Genomic DNA, 13229 nt, shown 5'->3' with positions numbered 1-13229 from the left:
GGTGGTGGTGATGGGAGACAGCGAAGGGTCTCCTATCACCAGAATGAGAGTGAAAGAGCAAAAGTGCAGGGCACTTGGGGCCCTGCTCCCGTCTCAGTCCTGACCACTGCGGCATCCAATTCTGGTTCTCTGCCCCCTTTGTGCCTTTCCCTCACTCTTCCCCGCTGCCAGGAGAACCTCAACAAGCTGATGACCAACCTGCGGGCCACACAGCCCCACTTTGTCCGCTGCATTGTCCCCAACGAGAACAAAACCCCAGGTAGTCACCCAGGGCTGGCCTGGCTGGGGCCGGGAGGCTGAGTACATCTTCCCCCTCGCCTCGCAGGGTCTCCACTGCTGCTTTTTCTCTGGGGCCTGCGGGTGTGCCTGTTGACCTCTGACCTTTTCCCCTCTCACGTCCAGGGGTCATGGATGCCTTCTTGGTGCTACACCAGCTGCGCTGCAATGGGGTCCTGGAGGGGATCCGGATCTGCCGCCAAGGGTTCCCCAACAGGCTGCTCTACACCGACTTCCGGCAGCGGTGGGTGACCCCTTCCCCCTGCCCGCTGCTCCAGGTGGAGGCCTGAGGGGCTGGGCAGGACACACATGTCAGAGCCCAACAGACGGTCCCGTCTGGAGGGGGAAGCAGGGACTGAGGGGCCTGGCCAGGCATGCCAGCAAGAGACGGGGGTGGCTCATACCTGGTCGGGGACTTGGGGAGAAGTGAACAGGCTTGGGGCAAATACTGGAGGTGGAGCCAACAGGCCTCGCTGATGAGCTGGACACGGAATTCTGGATGCAGAAAAGACAAGAGTGATTTCTAGTTTTGGGAGTGAGCAACCTGGGAGCTACCGGTGGTAGATTTACTGAGCTACAAAAACAGGGTTTTTTGATTTGGAGGAGAGGTGAAGGGATACTGGTTTGAGCTCTGTTTTGCATATATCAGGTTTGAAATGCCTCCAAAAGACATCCTAGAAAAGTCATGGGGGAGATTGGGATTATCAGTCTGGAGCTCAGGGCAGCCGGCAGAAAGGATGCAGATTTGGGAGTTGAATGAGAATCACGTGGACGAGGCTTCATGAGACGGCTCGCACATAGCAAGCACCTGGGCAGTGCTGCCAGCTCCTCCCCGTTCCCTCAATGGGCAACAAGCATCCATTGTTCCTTCTCCCTCCAGAAGTCATGGTGCCATCCACACTCTCCTTTGTAAACAGAGGTTCACAGAGATACTGTACACGCACACACACAAATGGTGCTGTGAGCTTGTTTTTTCTAACAGTCTGGCCTGGAGATCATTCCTTATCCACAGGCATACGCCTGCCATCATCATCCGTTTTTCCCGGCTGCAAAACATCTCACAGTCTGGTAGACTGCATGCTTTGTTTAATGAGTCCCCCTCATGAGGGGCCTTCACAGCGTGGCTGCAGCCCACCTGACCCACACAGCCCTGTGCACATGTGTCTGCTTAGAAGTGGGCAGGCTGGGAGCCCTGGCTCTTTTGCATTAGAATTTTCCCCCAAGTGTTTCTTCAGTGATAGGGCATAGCATGTCATCTTCTACTAATATTTTTTGCCTTTAAAAAATTTTTAAAAATAGTGCATGCCTTCTGTAAAAAGCCTCTTTAAAAACTTACTGAATGCATTTAAAATCCCCCCAAGGTTGTGGTTTTTTTTTTTTTTTTTTTGTTTTTTTTTTGAGGCGGAGTCTTGCTCTGTCGCCCAGGCTGGAGTGCAGTGGCAGGATCTTGGCTCACTGCAACCTCTGCCCTCTGAGGTTCAAGCGATTCTGAGATTCTTCTGCCTCAGCCTCCTGAGTAGCTGGGATTACAGGCGCCCGCCACCATGCCCCACTAATTTTTGTGTTTTTAGTAGAGATGGGGTTTCACCATGTTGCCCACGCTGGTCTTGAACTCCTGGGCTCAAGCAATCCACCCGCCTCGGCCTCCCAAAGTGTTGAGATTATGGGCGTGAGCCACCGCGTCCAGCCAACCCCCCAAGGATTTTAAGTGGCGTATCCCTAGCGTCCCAGTGTGGTGACGCATCCCTGGCCCCCTTGTTCGGCATGTGCCCTGCTGGAACCTCCGCACCAGCCTCGGAGAGGCCCAGGAACGGGTCCCCTGCCACCCACACGAGCCTCCTCGGTCCCTGACTTCCCCATTCTCAGTGGCCTGTGCCCCACACCCAGCCCTCTCCTGACCAGCTCTGCCCTCCTTTCCCAGGTACCGTATCCTGAACCCCAGTGCCATCCCGGATGACACCTTCATGGACAGCAGGAAGGCCACAGAGAAACTGCTGGGCTCGCTGGACTTGGATCACACCCAGTACCAGTTTGGCCACACCAAGGTCAGGGCACTGTGGGATCAGGGCTGGCTCTGGCTGTGGCGGTCATACTGGGCAGGGTTCATGCGGATGGTTGGGGGTTACCCTGGCTGTCCACCTCTCCGCCCCCAGGTGTTCTTCAAGGCTGGGCTTCTAGGCGTCCTGGAAGAGCTCCGTGACCAGCGCCTGGCCAAGGTGCTGACGCTGCTGCAGGCGCGGAGCCGCGGCCGCCTCATGCGCCTTGAGTACCAGCGCCTGCTGGGAGGCAGGTGGGTGTGGGAAGGAGGCTGGGGACAGGGTGTGGCCCCTGCCCCTCAGCTCCCAGACCCACTGGCTCTCCCAACCCTGACATGCTGCCCTGTAGTCAGATCAGCCCCTGTGCCTGGTTGGGGCAAGGTTCTGTTCTGTGTCCCCCAGCCTCCATTTCCCCACCTCAAAAAATGGGGTAGAGCACTTGCCTCTCCATTTCTGGCCACCAGTGTGTGGCCCGGAGAGGGGTAGCGATGGCACCAGTGTTTTCCAAGACTTGCGTGTAGGGCCCCAGGCAAGATACTTTCTCTACATTATCCTGGTTAAAGCGCTGACGGTCCTGAGACACAGGCGCTGTGATGGTCTCCACTCAGCAGAGGGGTGCCCGTGTCAGAGATTCAGTGCCAGCTGGCATGTCAGCCCAGGCCGCTGACCCCAGAGCCCCATGGCTTAACAGCCCTGGTGTCTTCTGGGACTTGCAGAGGCGGACGGGGGGGGCTCATGAGCCCCTTCACTGGAGGCAGGCCTGTGGGACTGTGGGCCTCCCCTCAACCTCACCTATGAAGCAGAGGTATTAGGTGCTACTCCATGAGGCTGCTGGGAAGGCAAAACAAGTGAACTGTGCCAAGTGTCACCATTTGTAATGGGCAGCACTGAGCCACCTTTACAGCTCGGCTGCCCCTCCCCAGGGATGCGCTGTTCACCATCCAGTGGAACATCCGTGCCTTCAATGCCGTCAAGAACTGGTCATGGATGAAGCTCTTTTTCAAGATGAAGCCGCTGCTGCGCTCGGCGCAGGCTGAGGAGGAGCTGGCGGCCCTGCGGGCAGAGCTGCGGGGGTTGCGAGGGGCGCTGGCTGCGGCCGAGGCCAAGCGCCAGGAACTGGAGGAGACGCACGTCAGCGTCACCCAGGAGAAGAATGACCTGGCCCTGCAGCTGCAGGCCGTGAGTCGGGGTTCCCCTTGTGACTGGGTGTCCCCAGCCCCGAGTACCCCGAGCTGCTCTGAGGGATAGTACAGCCAGACCCATGGGGCTCAGGCCTTATGTCTTCCTGTTCCAGAGATGCCATGAGATGAGACCTCCATGTCCCAGCCTCCCCACCCCAAGGCCTCGTCTGGCCACGTGTCCTGGCACTCTCCCCTCGTGCCACCTTGGCCTCCCGCTAAAGCAGAGGAACCCCAGCTCTCCCCTCCCTGCCATCCCTGAAACCAAACAGACCCATGCTCTCTTCTCTGGTTAAGGGCCATGGGAACCCAGGCGGCAGGTAACAGGGTGATAGCCAGAGGGCACAGATCAAGGGTCTGGAATCCCCCCAGGTCCACAGAGCAAGCTTTCCTGCCTTCGGCACATGGCCTTGTGTATCAGTTGTGTGCCAGGCTCAGGCTAGTGCAGGAGGAACGTTGGTGGGAAGACAGAGATGGCCCTGTGGTCACAAAACTCACCTGCTAGTGCAGGAGACTGTGACGCAGCTGGGCAGTAAGGAAATGGGGGGTAAGGATACCTGAGCCCTTCCAGGGACTGCCTCCAGGAGCCTGTCCGTGGCCGTGCAGGGGCTGCTGCTGCTCACCCTGCCACCTTGGAAGGCCTCAGCCCAACAGCGGGGCAGTGGGCTTCTCTCTCAGAACCCTTGTTTGGGTCTCACTTTGGGCCACCCCACACATGTCTAACACTCCCTCTTGATGCTCTGGTGTGTCCCTCTGAGCCCTTGCCCCTCCATGCCCAAGAGCAGGTCAAGGCATTCCTGAGTTCTCAGAGCACAGCTGAGCACAGGCTTCAAACCTTTGGATAGACAAACAGGCAGTTTCCTCTCCAGGCCTAGCCTGGTGTCTCTCTGCTGGTTTACCTGGCCCTCCCTCGACCTGGTCCCGTTCTGTGTGCCCTCCAGGAGCAGGACAATCTGGCAGATGCCGAGGAGCGCTGCCACTTGCTGATCAAGTCCAAGGTGCAGCTGGAGGGGAAGGTGAAGGAGCTGAGCGAGCGGCTGGAGGATGAGGAGGAGGTGAACGCTGACCTGGCCGCCCGCCGGCGCAAGCTGGAGGACGAGTGCACGGAGCTGAAGAAGGATATTGATGACCTGGAGCTGACACTGGCCAAAGCTGAGAAGGAGAAGCAAGCCACTGAGAACAAGGTGTGGGCCGGGCCAGCTGTGGGGAAGGGCCCTGAGCCAGGGGCCAGCTTTGGGGCCAGGTGGCTGCAGATCCCACCCCTGCTCTGCTAAGCCTCTGCTTTGTGGCCCTGGGCCTGTCACTGCCTTTCCTGGGCCTCAGTTTCCTTATCTGTCAAGTAGGGTTAGCAGCACTTACCCCATTAGGGTAGGTGGTGATGTGGTGTGTAATTGTCCTTTCCTGAGCACATGCTCCTAGGCCTTGCACACAGTAGGTGTTTAGCACATGCTGGTGATCCTCATCCATCCTGGAGTGCAAGCCCCTTGAGGGCAGGAACTCCATATCCCCAGCTCAGCATCCCGCAGGTGACTTCTGACCTTGAGCCCTCGTGACAGCCCCTGTGGTTCCCAGTGCTGGAGGAGTGACTCCATTACACAGGAGGGAAAGTGAGGCGGGCGTAGGCAGCTTAGGTTCTCACAGGTGCTCACCGAGGAAGCCAGGACTAGGAGGCAGCTGCCCTGAGCACCTGCTAATACTGCACATGGCTGGCATCTGTGGATCTCTCACCGGGCCAGGTGTGGTGCTGAGCACTGCAGGTGCGTCCACTCCTGAATCCTCATTACAGCCCCATGAGGAGGGTCCTTCCCTTAGGCAGAAGCGGTGGAGGCTCAGAGTCAAGTTACTTGCCTGAGTCCCATAGCTGGAAGGGGCACTTGCTCTGACCTGGTATGGTGGCCGCTCAGAGTGCGGGGAAGGACGTCCCCATGGTGGCCCTGGCCCTGGCACAGGTGAAGAACCTGACGGAAGAGATGGCTGCGCTGGACGAGTCAGTGGCCCGGCTGACCAAGGAAAAGAAGGCGTTGCAGGAGGCCCACCAGCAGGCCCTGGGTGACCTGCAGGCCGAGGAGGACCGCGTGAGTGCGCTGACCAAGGCCAAGCTCCGGCTGGAGCAACAGGTGGAGGATGTGAGTCAGGGCCACCCGGAGACTGGGTGGTGGGGCCGGGGTGCTGGCTGGCTTGGGCCATGGCTGACCCCTGCTGTGCCCGCTCTGCAGCTGGAATGCTCCCTGGAGCAGGAGAAGAAGCTGCGCATGGACACAGAACGGGCCAAGCGCAAGCTGGAGGGTGACCTGAAGCTGACGCAGGAGTCGGTGGCCGATGCTGCCCAAGACAAGCAGCAGCTGGAGGAGAAGCTCAAGAAGTAGGTGTGGTGGGGCAGCAGGTGGGGGCCTTCTGAGCCTGCACCCGGCCCTTGTTCCCTTCTGGATTCCTGTGGTTCCTGTGGCATTGCAGAGGTTAAGGGTGGGGGTTGACAGATGGGGCACTGGGGTGCAGGGGTAGCGTCTTGCCCTCCCTGGACTGAGGGCCCTAGCCAGGATCCAGGGCTGAGGCCTCAGGGCCCAGTGCAGCAGGTGCATGGGGGTGAGATCCCTCAGGGCCTGAAGGGGACTTGGGGGCGTTATGGGGGTCCCAGGCAGGTGGGTGGGAGTTAAGGCCTGTGCTGGCTCACCCACCCTGTGGCTCCCAGGAAGGACTCCGAGCTGAGCCAGCTGAGCCTGCGGGTGGAAGACGAGCAGCTCCTGGGGGCCCAGCTGCAGAAGAAGATCAAGGAGCTGCAGGTGCGTGGGGGTCGGGTGGGTGAGGCCTGGCGTCAGAGGCCCACAGAGGTGACAGCTGCCCCATGTGCCCACCCCAGGCTCGGGCGGAGGAGCTGGAAGAGGAGCTGGAGGCAGAGCGGGCAGCCCGGGCCCGCGTGGAGAAGCAGCGTGCGGAGGCGGCGCGGGAGCTGGAGGAGCTGAGCGAGCGGCTGGAGGAGGCAGGTGGCGCGTCCGCGGGGCAGCGCGAGGGCTGCCGCAAGCGCGAGGCGGAGCTGGGGAGGCTGCGGCGGGAGCTGGAGGAGGCGGCGCTGAGGCACGAGGCCACAGTGGCGGCGCTGCGGCGCAAGCAGGCAGAGGGCGCGGCGGAGCTGGGGGAGCAGGTGGACAGCCTGCAGCGGGTGCGGCAGAAGCTGGAGAAGGAGAAGAGCGAGCTGCGCATGGAGGTGGACGACCTGGCTGCCAACGTGGAGACTCTGACCCGTGCCAAGGTGTCCATGCCTTCCTCACCCCATACCTACCCTGACTTTAAACCCGACCCCAGCAGCCAATACTGTCCCCATACCAGCCTCCACCCGGTACCTTATCCTGAGCCCTGACCCGTTCACCTGGCACCCAACCCCCATTTCTCAGCCTCCTACCAGTCCTGACCTTAAGCCGACTCCCAAGCCCTGTTCCCTGACTCCAGGTCATGTCTGACCCAGCATCTACTTCCAGCCTCAGACCCTTGAACCAGCAGTAGTTGTGACCCCAGCCCTTGACTCCTGAACTGACTTAATACCTGTCCTGACTCTCTTCCTGTCCTGAACCCCAGCACCCTAGCGTTGACCCCTGACCTTTCTACCACATAATCCTGACAGCTGACCTCTGACCACTGTCCCCAGCTGACTCCACAGTTTCCATCCCGACTCTCACCCTGACCCACTGCCCTGGGACTGGCCCAGCCCTGTCAGTTCTGACACCTATCTGTTAAGCCCAGCAGTAGAATCTTTCCCTTTGAACTTGGGGCTCTGCTCTCCCTTTGATTCCTGGGCCCACATCTAGCTTACCAGTCTCCAATCCCAGATCCTGCCGTCTGATGCACAGACTTGTTCTGACACCTAACCCCTGACCCCCAACCTGGGATCCTAGGCCAGTGCAGAGAAGCTGTGCCGGACCTATGAGGATCAGCTAAGCGAGGCCAAGATCAAGGTGGAGGAGCTGCAGCGGCAGCTGGTGGACGCAAGCACACAGCGTGGGCGACTACAGACGGAAAGCGGTGAGGCTGGGGCTCAGCTGGCCACACCAGGCAGGGCTTTGGTGCAGCCCTCGCCAGCCTGACCTGTCCGCTCGCCTGCAGGGGAGCTGAGTCGCCTGCTAGAGGAGAAGGAGTGTCTGATCAGTCAGCTGAGCCGTGGAAAGGCCTTGGCCGCCCAAAGCCTGGAAGAGTTGCGGCGCCAGCTAGAGGAAGAAAGCAAGGTGGGCTGGCACCGGTGACCATGGAGTGGGCAGGTGGGTGCCAGAGCCACTGAGCTGCACCAATGCTGAGGTCACTGGTGTCCCTGCAGGCCAAGAGCGCTCTGGCCCACGCCGTGCAGGCTCTGCGGCATGACTGTGACCTCCTGCGGGAGCAACACGAGGAGGAGGCTGAGGCCCAGGCTGAGCTGCAGCGGCTGCTGTCCAAGGCCAATGCCGAGGTGGCCCAGTGGAGGAGCAAGTACGAAGCAGATGCCATCCAGAGGACCGAGGAGCTGGAGGAGGCCAAGTGAGTGCTTTGCTGGCCAGGCCACTGCCATGCAGAGCTTTATGCCTGTGCTTGAGCCCCACTGAGGGTGGGTGAAGGGAACTGCTGGGGCTGTTCTCCCTCCCTCCACGGTCCACACCTTGTCTGGTCCCATGGCCTAGAAAAAAGCTGGCACTGCGGCTGCAGGAGGCAGAGGAGGGCGTGGAGGCTGCCAACGCCAAGTGCTCGTCGTTGGAGAAGGCCAAGCTGCGGCTACAGACAGAGTCAGAGGATGTAACCCTGGAGCTGGAGCGGGCGACCTCAGCAGCTGCTGCGCTGGACAAGAAGCAGCGGCACTTGGAACGGGCACTGGAGGAACGGCGGCGGCAGGAGGAGGAGATGCAGCGGGAGCTGGAGGCGGCACAGAGGGAGGCCCGTGGCCTGGGCACTGAGCTCTTCCGGCTGCGGCACAGCCACGAGGAGGCACTTGAAGCCCTGGAGACGCTCAAGCGGGAGAACAAGAACCTGCAGGGTAGGACCTGCCACACGCCAGGGCCAGGGTGCTGCCCTGGGATCGGAGCACCTTGGAGTCACAGGGGGTGCCCTGGTGGGGCCACCCTGGAATCAGGGGTGAGTGGAGTGACCTGGGTGGGAGTACAAGCCATGGGGGTGGCCCCTCAGCACCCTGTCCACTGCAGAGGAGATCAGCGACCTCACGGACCAGGTGAGTCTCAGTGGGAAGAGCATCCAGGAACTGGAGAAAGCCAAGAAGGCGCTGGAAGGCGAGAAGAGTGAGATCCAGGCTGCACTGGAGGAGGCAGAGGTCAGGGGCTGGCTGCAGGGGTGGGTGGACGCTGACCTGCTGCTCCACTGGCCATCCCCCCCCCCACCCGACCCTGCTTGCTCTGTATCCACAGGGGGCCCTGGAGCTGGAGGAGACCAAGACGCTGCGGATCCAGCTGGAGCTCTCCCAGGTCAAAGCAGAAGTGGACCGGAAGCTGGCAGAGAAAGACGAGGAGTGCGCTAACCTGAGGTGTGTCCATCCCCCCGTCCCCGCCTCCCGAGAGCAGTGTGTACTCTGCTCTCTCTAGTCTGTCCCTCCCATGGGACTTTCTGAGGTCCAGGTTGCTGTCTCCATTCTAGCTGTGAACCTCAGAGATTCTAAAGGACTTGCCCAAAGTCACACATTGGGGGTGGAGCCAGAGTCAGTCCACCTCTGTGTGCCTGGGCCTCACTCTTGTCCATGAACTTGCTCTGATGGGCCACAGGCAGTCACAAGAGACTTTAAATCGGGGAGGGGTGACTCACTTGGGTGACAAAATGGGTTCTTGTTTCCAACGGTCCGTGGGCATTTTTAAGGACAGGTATGCCCCTACTGGACCCCCTTTCATGCCACCCTCCTCCCACAGGCGCAACCACCAGCGAGCTGTGGAGTCCCTGCAGGCCTCCCTGGATGCAGAGACACGGGCCCGCAATGAGGCGCTGCGGCTCAAGAAGAAGATGGAGGGTGACCTCAACGACCTGGAGCTGCAGCTGGGCCATGCCACCCGCCAGGCCACAGAGGCCCAGGCTGCCACGCGGCTGATGCAGGCACAGCTCAAGGAGGAGCAGGCAGGGCGGGACGAGGAGCAACGGCTGGCGGCTGAGCTCCGCGAGCAGGCGCAGGCTCTGGAGCGCCGGGCCTCGCTGCTGGCCGCGGAGCTGGAGGAGCTGCGGGCTGCCCTGGAGCAGGGCGAGCGCAGCCGGCGACTGGCAGAGCAGGAGCTGTTGGAGGCCACCGAGCGCCTCAACCTTCTGCATTCACAGGTGGGGACAGGAGTCCCTGGGGACAGAGCAGGTGCAGGCCTGCTGGCTGGCTCTGAGACTCTGCTTCCCCTCAGAACACAGGCCTCCTAAACCAGAAGAAGAAGCTGGAGGCGGACTTGGCCCAGCTGAGCGGGGAGGTGGAGGAGGCTGCACAGGAGAGGCGGGAGGCCGAGGAGAAGGCCAAAAAGGCCATCACTGATGTGAGGCTGGGCAAGGGCTATGGGGAGCCTGGAACAACATTGCAGAGGGACTTCCCTGAGGCTGGGCACCTGACCAGCCCCTCCTCCCTGACAGGCAGCCATGATGGCCGAGGAGCTGAAGAAGGAGCAGGACACAAGTGCACACCTGGAACGGATGAAGAAGACGCTGGAACAGACGGTGCGTGAGCTCCAGGCCCGCCTTGAGGAGGCGGAACAGGCCGCCCTCCGTGGCGGGAAGAAGCAGGTGCAGAAGCTGGAGGCCAAGGTGTGTGCAGCCCCTCTGGTCCTTGGCGCAGGCAGGGTGGGTGACCCAGGGGTGGGCTTGGCATCAGGCCGTCCCCCTGCCTGCAGGTACGGGAGCTGGAGGCTGAGCTCGACGCAGAGCAGAAGAAGCACGCTGAGGCCCTTAAGGGTGTGCGCAAGCATGAGCGCCGTGTCAAGGAGCTCGCATACCAGGTGGGCGACAGGGTCTCCCTGGGGAGTGGCCCTGGAGCTGGCCCAGCCCAAGCAAGCCCTGAGTCCCCCTTGCCCGCCCAGGCCGAGGAGGACAGGAAGAACCTGGCTCGCATGCAGGACCTGGTGGACAAGCTGCAGAGCAAGGTCAAGAGCTACAAGCGCCAGTTCGAGGAGGCGGTGAGTGCGCTGGGGCCTGGACACCTGGACCAGGCACCCCAGCTCCGCCCCAGGGTCTGTGGCCAGGTGAGGCATCAGCAACAGCTCCACCCTCCCAGCCCAGTGACCCAGAGGGAACAGAGAAGCTTCTAACCTCTCTGGGGAGATCAGATATAGCTCTGTCTCGTGGAACAGACCCCACGTGCTTTCCCCTGGCCAAGGCTGGGGCTGCCTCTGAGGGGTGGGGCAGGCGCAAAAAGGCACATCATTAAGTTGGTGCGTCCCAACTTCCTTATTCCCGCTATGGTATTGGTGAGGATGGACAGTGGCAATAGGAACAAAGTTGAGGACCAGGAGCCAGCTCCCTTCTGGGACTGGGGCAGGGACCAGAATAAGCATCTCAGTCACCCAAGAGGAGCCAAGGCCCTGTGTGTGCCCCCAGGAACAGCAGGCCAACACCAACCTGGCCAAGTATCGCAAGGCCCAGCACGAGCTGGACGATGCAGAGGAGCGGGCAGACATGGCGGAAACCCAGGCCAACAAGCTGCGGGCACGGACCCGGGACGCCCTGGGCCCCAAGGTGAGGAGTGGCGGGGCATTGCTCTCTGTGCAGGGGGACTGTGGGGGATGACAGGTAGTACTGCTCACTCAGCTATCCCTTTCTCCTCAGCACAAGGAGTGACGGCCTGACCCCCTGGGCTCTGAAGAGGAATGTCTGCTGTTGCACATCTGGCTGAGGCCACCTGCCCCGATCCTGCCATCTCCGCATCCCCCCTGCTGCCTTCAGCCTTCCTCAGGCCCTGAATAAACACCACAGCCAGTTTCCTTCTCATTCTTTGGGGTGCAGGAGGGAAAAACAGTCCTAGGGACAAAGCCAGGTCCACAGCAGTCATTTTTAAAATAAAGTTATTTAATAGTCTCCATTTAATTGGTTTATTTGCTGTTAATAAATTGGCAACACAAGGAAGGGCCCCGTGTCCAGGCTCAGGCAGGAGCAGCTGCCCCAGGCAGAGGCAGGCACAGCTGCCCCGTGCCCCAAGGGATGGAGGGAAAGGCCCCTCACTTCTGGGAGAACCCCCTTGGATGAACACAGCGGCCAATGAGCAAACAGAACCAGAGGAGCTAAAGGAAAATGAGGCAGAGGGGCAGGCTTGGGGGAAGACAGCATTCTCTGGTACCCACCACCCCTGCCCAGGGCTCAGAAGCCTTTGCCTGGGTCCAAAGGCCAGGGACAAGGGAGGCTTGGCTCACAGATGGGGGGCGGGGGGGTCACCCATATCTTCCTCCTCACTCCGGGACTGACAGCCAAGAAACTGGCAGGAGCTCACACAGAGCTAATGCTAAATGTCCTCTTACCTCTGGATAGGCCTGGGCCCCAGGGTTCTGAAGGAAAGGTGGGCATGGTACCCTGTCCTCATTATGGGGACTGAGGCTCTCCGTGTCCTAGGGCCCTCAGACCCAGGGCGACCAAGGGCTTCTAGGACTTCCCTCCCACCAAGCCTGTACCCAAAGACCTGGGGCAGGCAGAGAGCAGCAGGGAGGAACAGGGCAGGGCGTGTGGCATCAGACCCACGCTCACCCACACTGGCCCAGCAGCCTCCCGAGGCCTGGCCCAAGGTCACTCCTCAGTGAAGTCCCTGTCTATGTCCATGTAGGGCTCCTCAATGTAGCTAACGAGAGCAGAGGGTGACTGCCGGTCCGGGTTCAACAGGATGGACACTGTCTCCTTCCAGTATGAGAAGCTGATGCAGGAGCTCTGGGCAAAGAGAGAGGGGCTGGGGGGCGCCTGGAGGACCCAGGTCAAGCCCAGCGCTGGGATACCCCTCTGAGAGGCCCTGGGTCCGCAGCCCACCCATCACCCCCTTGAGGGGTGGGGCACTCACGTTCTCTAGGCAGGTGCTGTCCTTGTCCTTGTGCAGGTAGTGCTGCTGCCAGAAGCGCAGCAGGTTGTGGAAGTTGTTGAGCAGGAAGCCGGGGTACTTCTTGCTGTGCTCCATCCGCTGCAGCAGCCGCAGGTACAGGGGCAGCCGCTCTTTCCGTCGGGCCAGCATCAGGATCACCAGGCTGGTGTTGAGGCAGCTGACGTTCTCCTACAAGGCCACAGGCCCACTGGGTTAGGGGCTGGTGGGAGCCCCAGTGGCCCCTGGTGAACTTGGGTAGCCATCAGGCAGGGAGGAGAGTGGCCCCAGGCCTCGGGCCACCCACGGAGCTCTCCCCGCACAGAGGTGAGATAGGACTGGGGGAAGGGGGCCCCCAGCAGCCCCAGTCTCCTGCCTGAGCACCTTCCTCTTCCCCACGCCCACCTCTCACCCCACCTGAGGCAACAACACCTGTCCCTGTCCAGACCTCAGCTCAAGCATCACTCCTCCTGGAAGGTCCGTCCCAGGCAGGGCTGGGTGCATGTGTTGGGGCGGTTATCCCGCTTCAGAAGTGCCATTCAGCACTAGCCTGTGCGCCTCGGTGGGGAAAGAGTTCTGCCCCACTCACCATGCACTCCTACCTGGTGCTTCACCTCAGAACGGAACCAAAGACCACCTCTGAGAGGTGCTAAGATCACCCCCACTCTAGAAAAGAGGGGCATGAGGCTCAGAGAAGGGAAGGCTGCATGCCTATTCAGCGAGGGAGTTGGGCAGCCTCAGGTCCGATTCCAAAGCCCAGCAGGG

General features: G+C 61.0%; 2 protein-coding genes across 5 annotated transcripts in view; one reads left to right on the top strand and one right to left on the bottom strand.

Moving 5' to 3' along the window:
- Positions 1–11494, top strand: part of MYH7B (myosin heavy chain 7B) — a 46236-nt gene extending 34742 nt beyond the window's left edge. The window contains exons 23-45 of one of the 2 annotated variants that reach the window (XM_030825873.1): positions 172–259; positions 403–520; positions 2198–2321; positions 2430–2566; positions 3236–3491; positions 4432–4674; positions 5440–5616; positions 5707–5852; positions 6180–6270; positions 6348–6737; positions 7378–7504; positions 7586–7704; positions 7794–7990; positions 8131–8480; positions 8647–8771; positions 8866–8981; positions 9358–9754; positions 9829–9954; positions 10049–10219; positions 10306–10410; positions 10492–10587; positions 11009–11146; positions 11219–11494. In XM_030825873.1, coding sequence (XP_030681733.1) covers positions 172–259; positions 403–520; positions 2198–2321; positions 2430–2566; positions 3236–3491; positions 4432–4674; positions 5440–5616; positions 5707–5852; positions 6180–6270; positions 6348–6737; positions 7378–7504; positions 7586–7704; positions 7794–7990; positions 8131–8480; positions 8647–8771; positions 8866–8981; positions 9358–9754; positions 9829–9954; positions 10049–10219; positions 10306–10410; positions 10492–10587; positions 11009–11146; positions 11219–11248 — 3867 coding nt within the window. In that variant the 3' untranslated portion in view covers positions 11249–11494. The remainder of the gene's footprint in view (positions 1–171; positions 260–402; positions 521–2197; positions 2322–2429; positions 2567–3235; positions 3492–4431; positions 4675–5439; positions 5617–5706; positions 5853–6179; positions 6271–6347; positions 6738–7377; positions 7505–7585; positions 7705–7793; positions 7991–8130; positions 8481–8646; positions 8772–8865; positions 8982–9357; positions 9755–9828; positions 9955–10048; positions 10220–10305; positions 10411–10491; positions 10588–11008; positions 11147–11218) is intronic. The other variant, XM_030825872.1, reaches the window with a different exon arrangement.
- TRPC4AP (transient receptor potential cation channel subfamily C member 4 associated protein) overlaps positions 11456–13229 on the bottom strand; it is a 93803-nt gene continuing 92029 nt past the window's right edge. Inside the window, exons 18-19 of one of the 3 annotated variants that reach the window (XM_030825875.1) lie at positions 12450–12656; positions 11456–12322 (exon numbers count right to left, since the gene is read on the bottom strand). In XM_030825875.1, coding sequence (XP_030681735.1) covers positions 12185–12322; positions 12450–12656 — 345 coding nt within the window. In that variant the 3' untranslated portion in view covers positions 11456–12184. The remainder of the gene's footprint in view (positions 12323–12449; positions 12657–13229) is intronic. The other 2 variants (XM_030825874.1, XM_030825876.1) reach the window with 2 other exon arrangements.

This window comes from Nomascus leucogenys, chromosome 13 (genome assembly GCF_006542625.1).
Source record: "Nomascus leucogenys isolate Asia chromosome 13, Asia_NLE_v1, whole genome shotgun sequence".
Classification (NCBI taxonomy): Eukaryota; Metazoa; Chordata; class Mammalia; order Primates; family Hylobatidae; genus Nomascus; species Nomascus leucogenys.
Note: the sequence above shows the minus strand (reverse complement) of the source record. Positions and strands in the feature narration are given on the sequence as shown.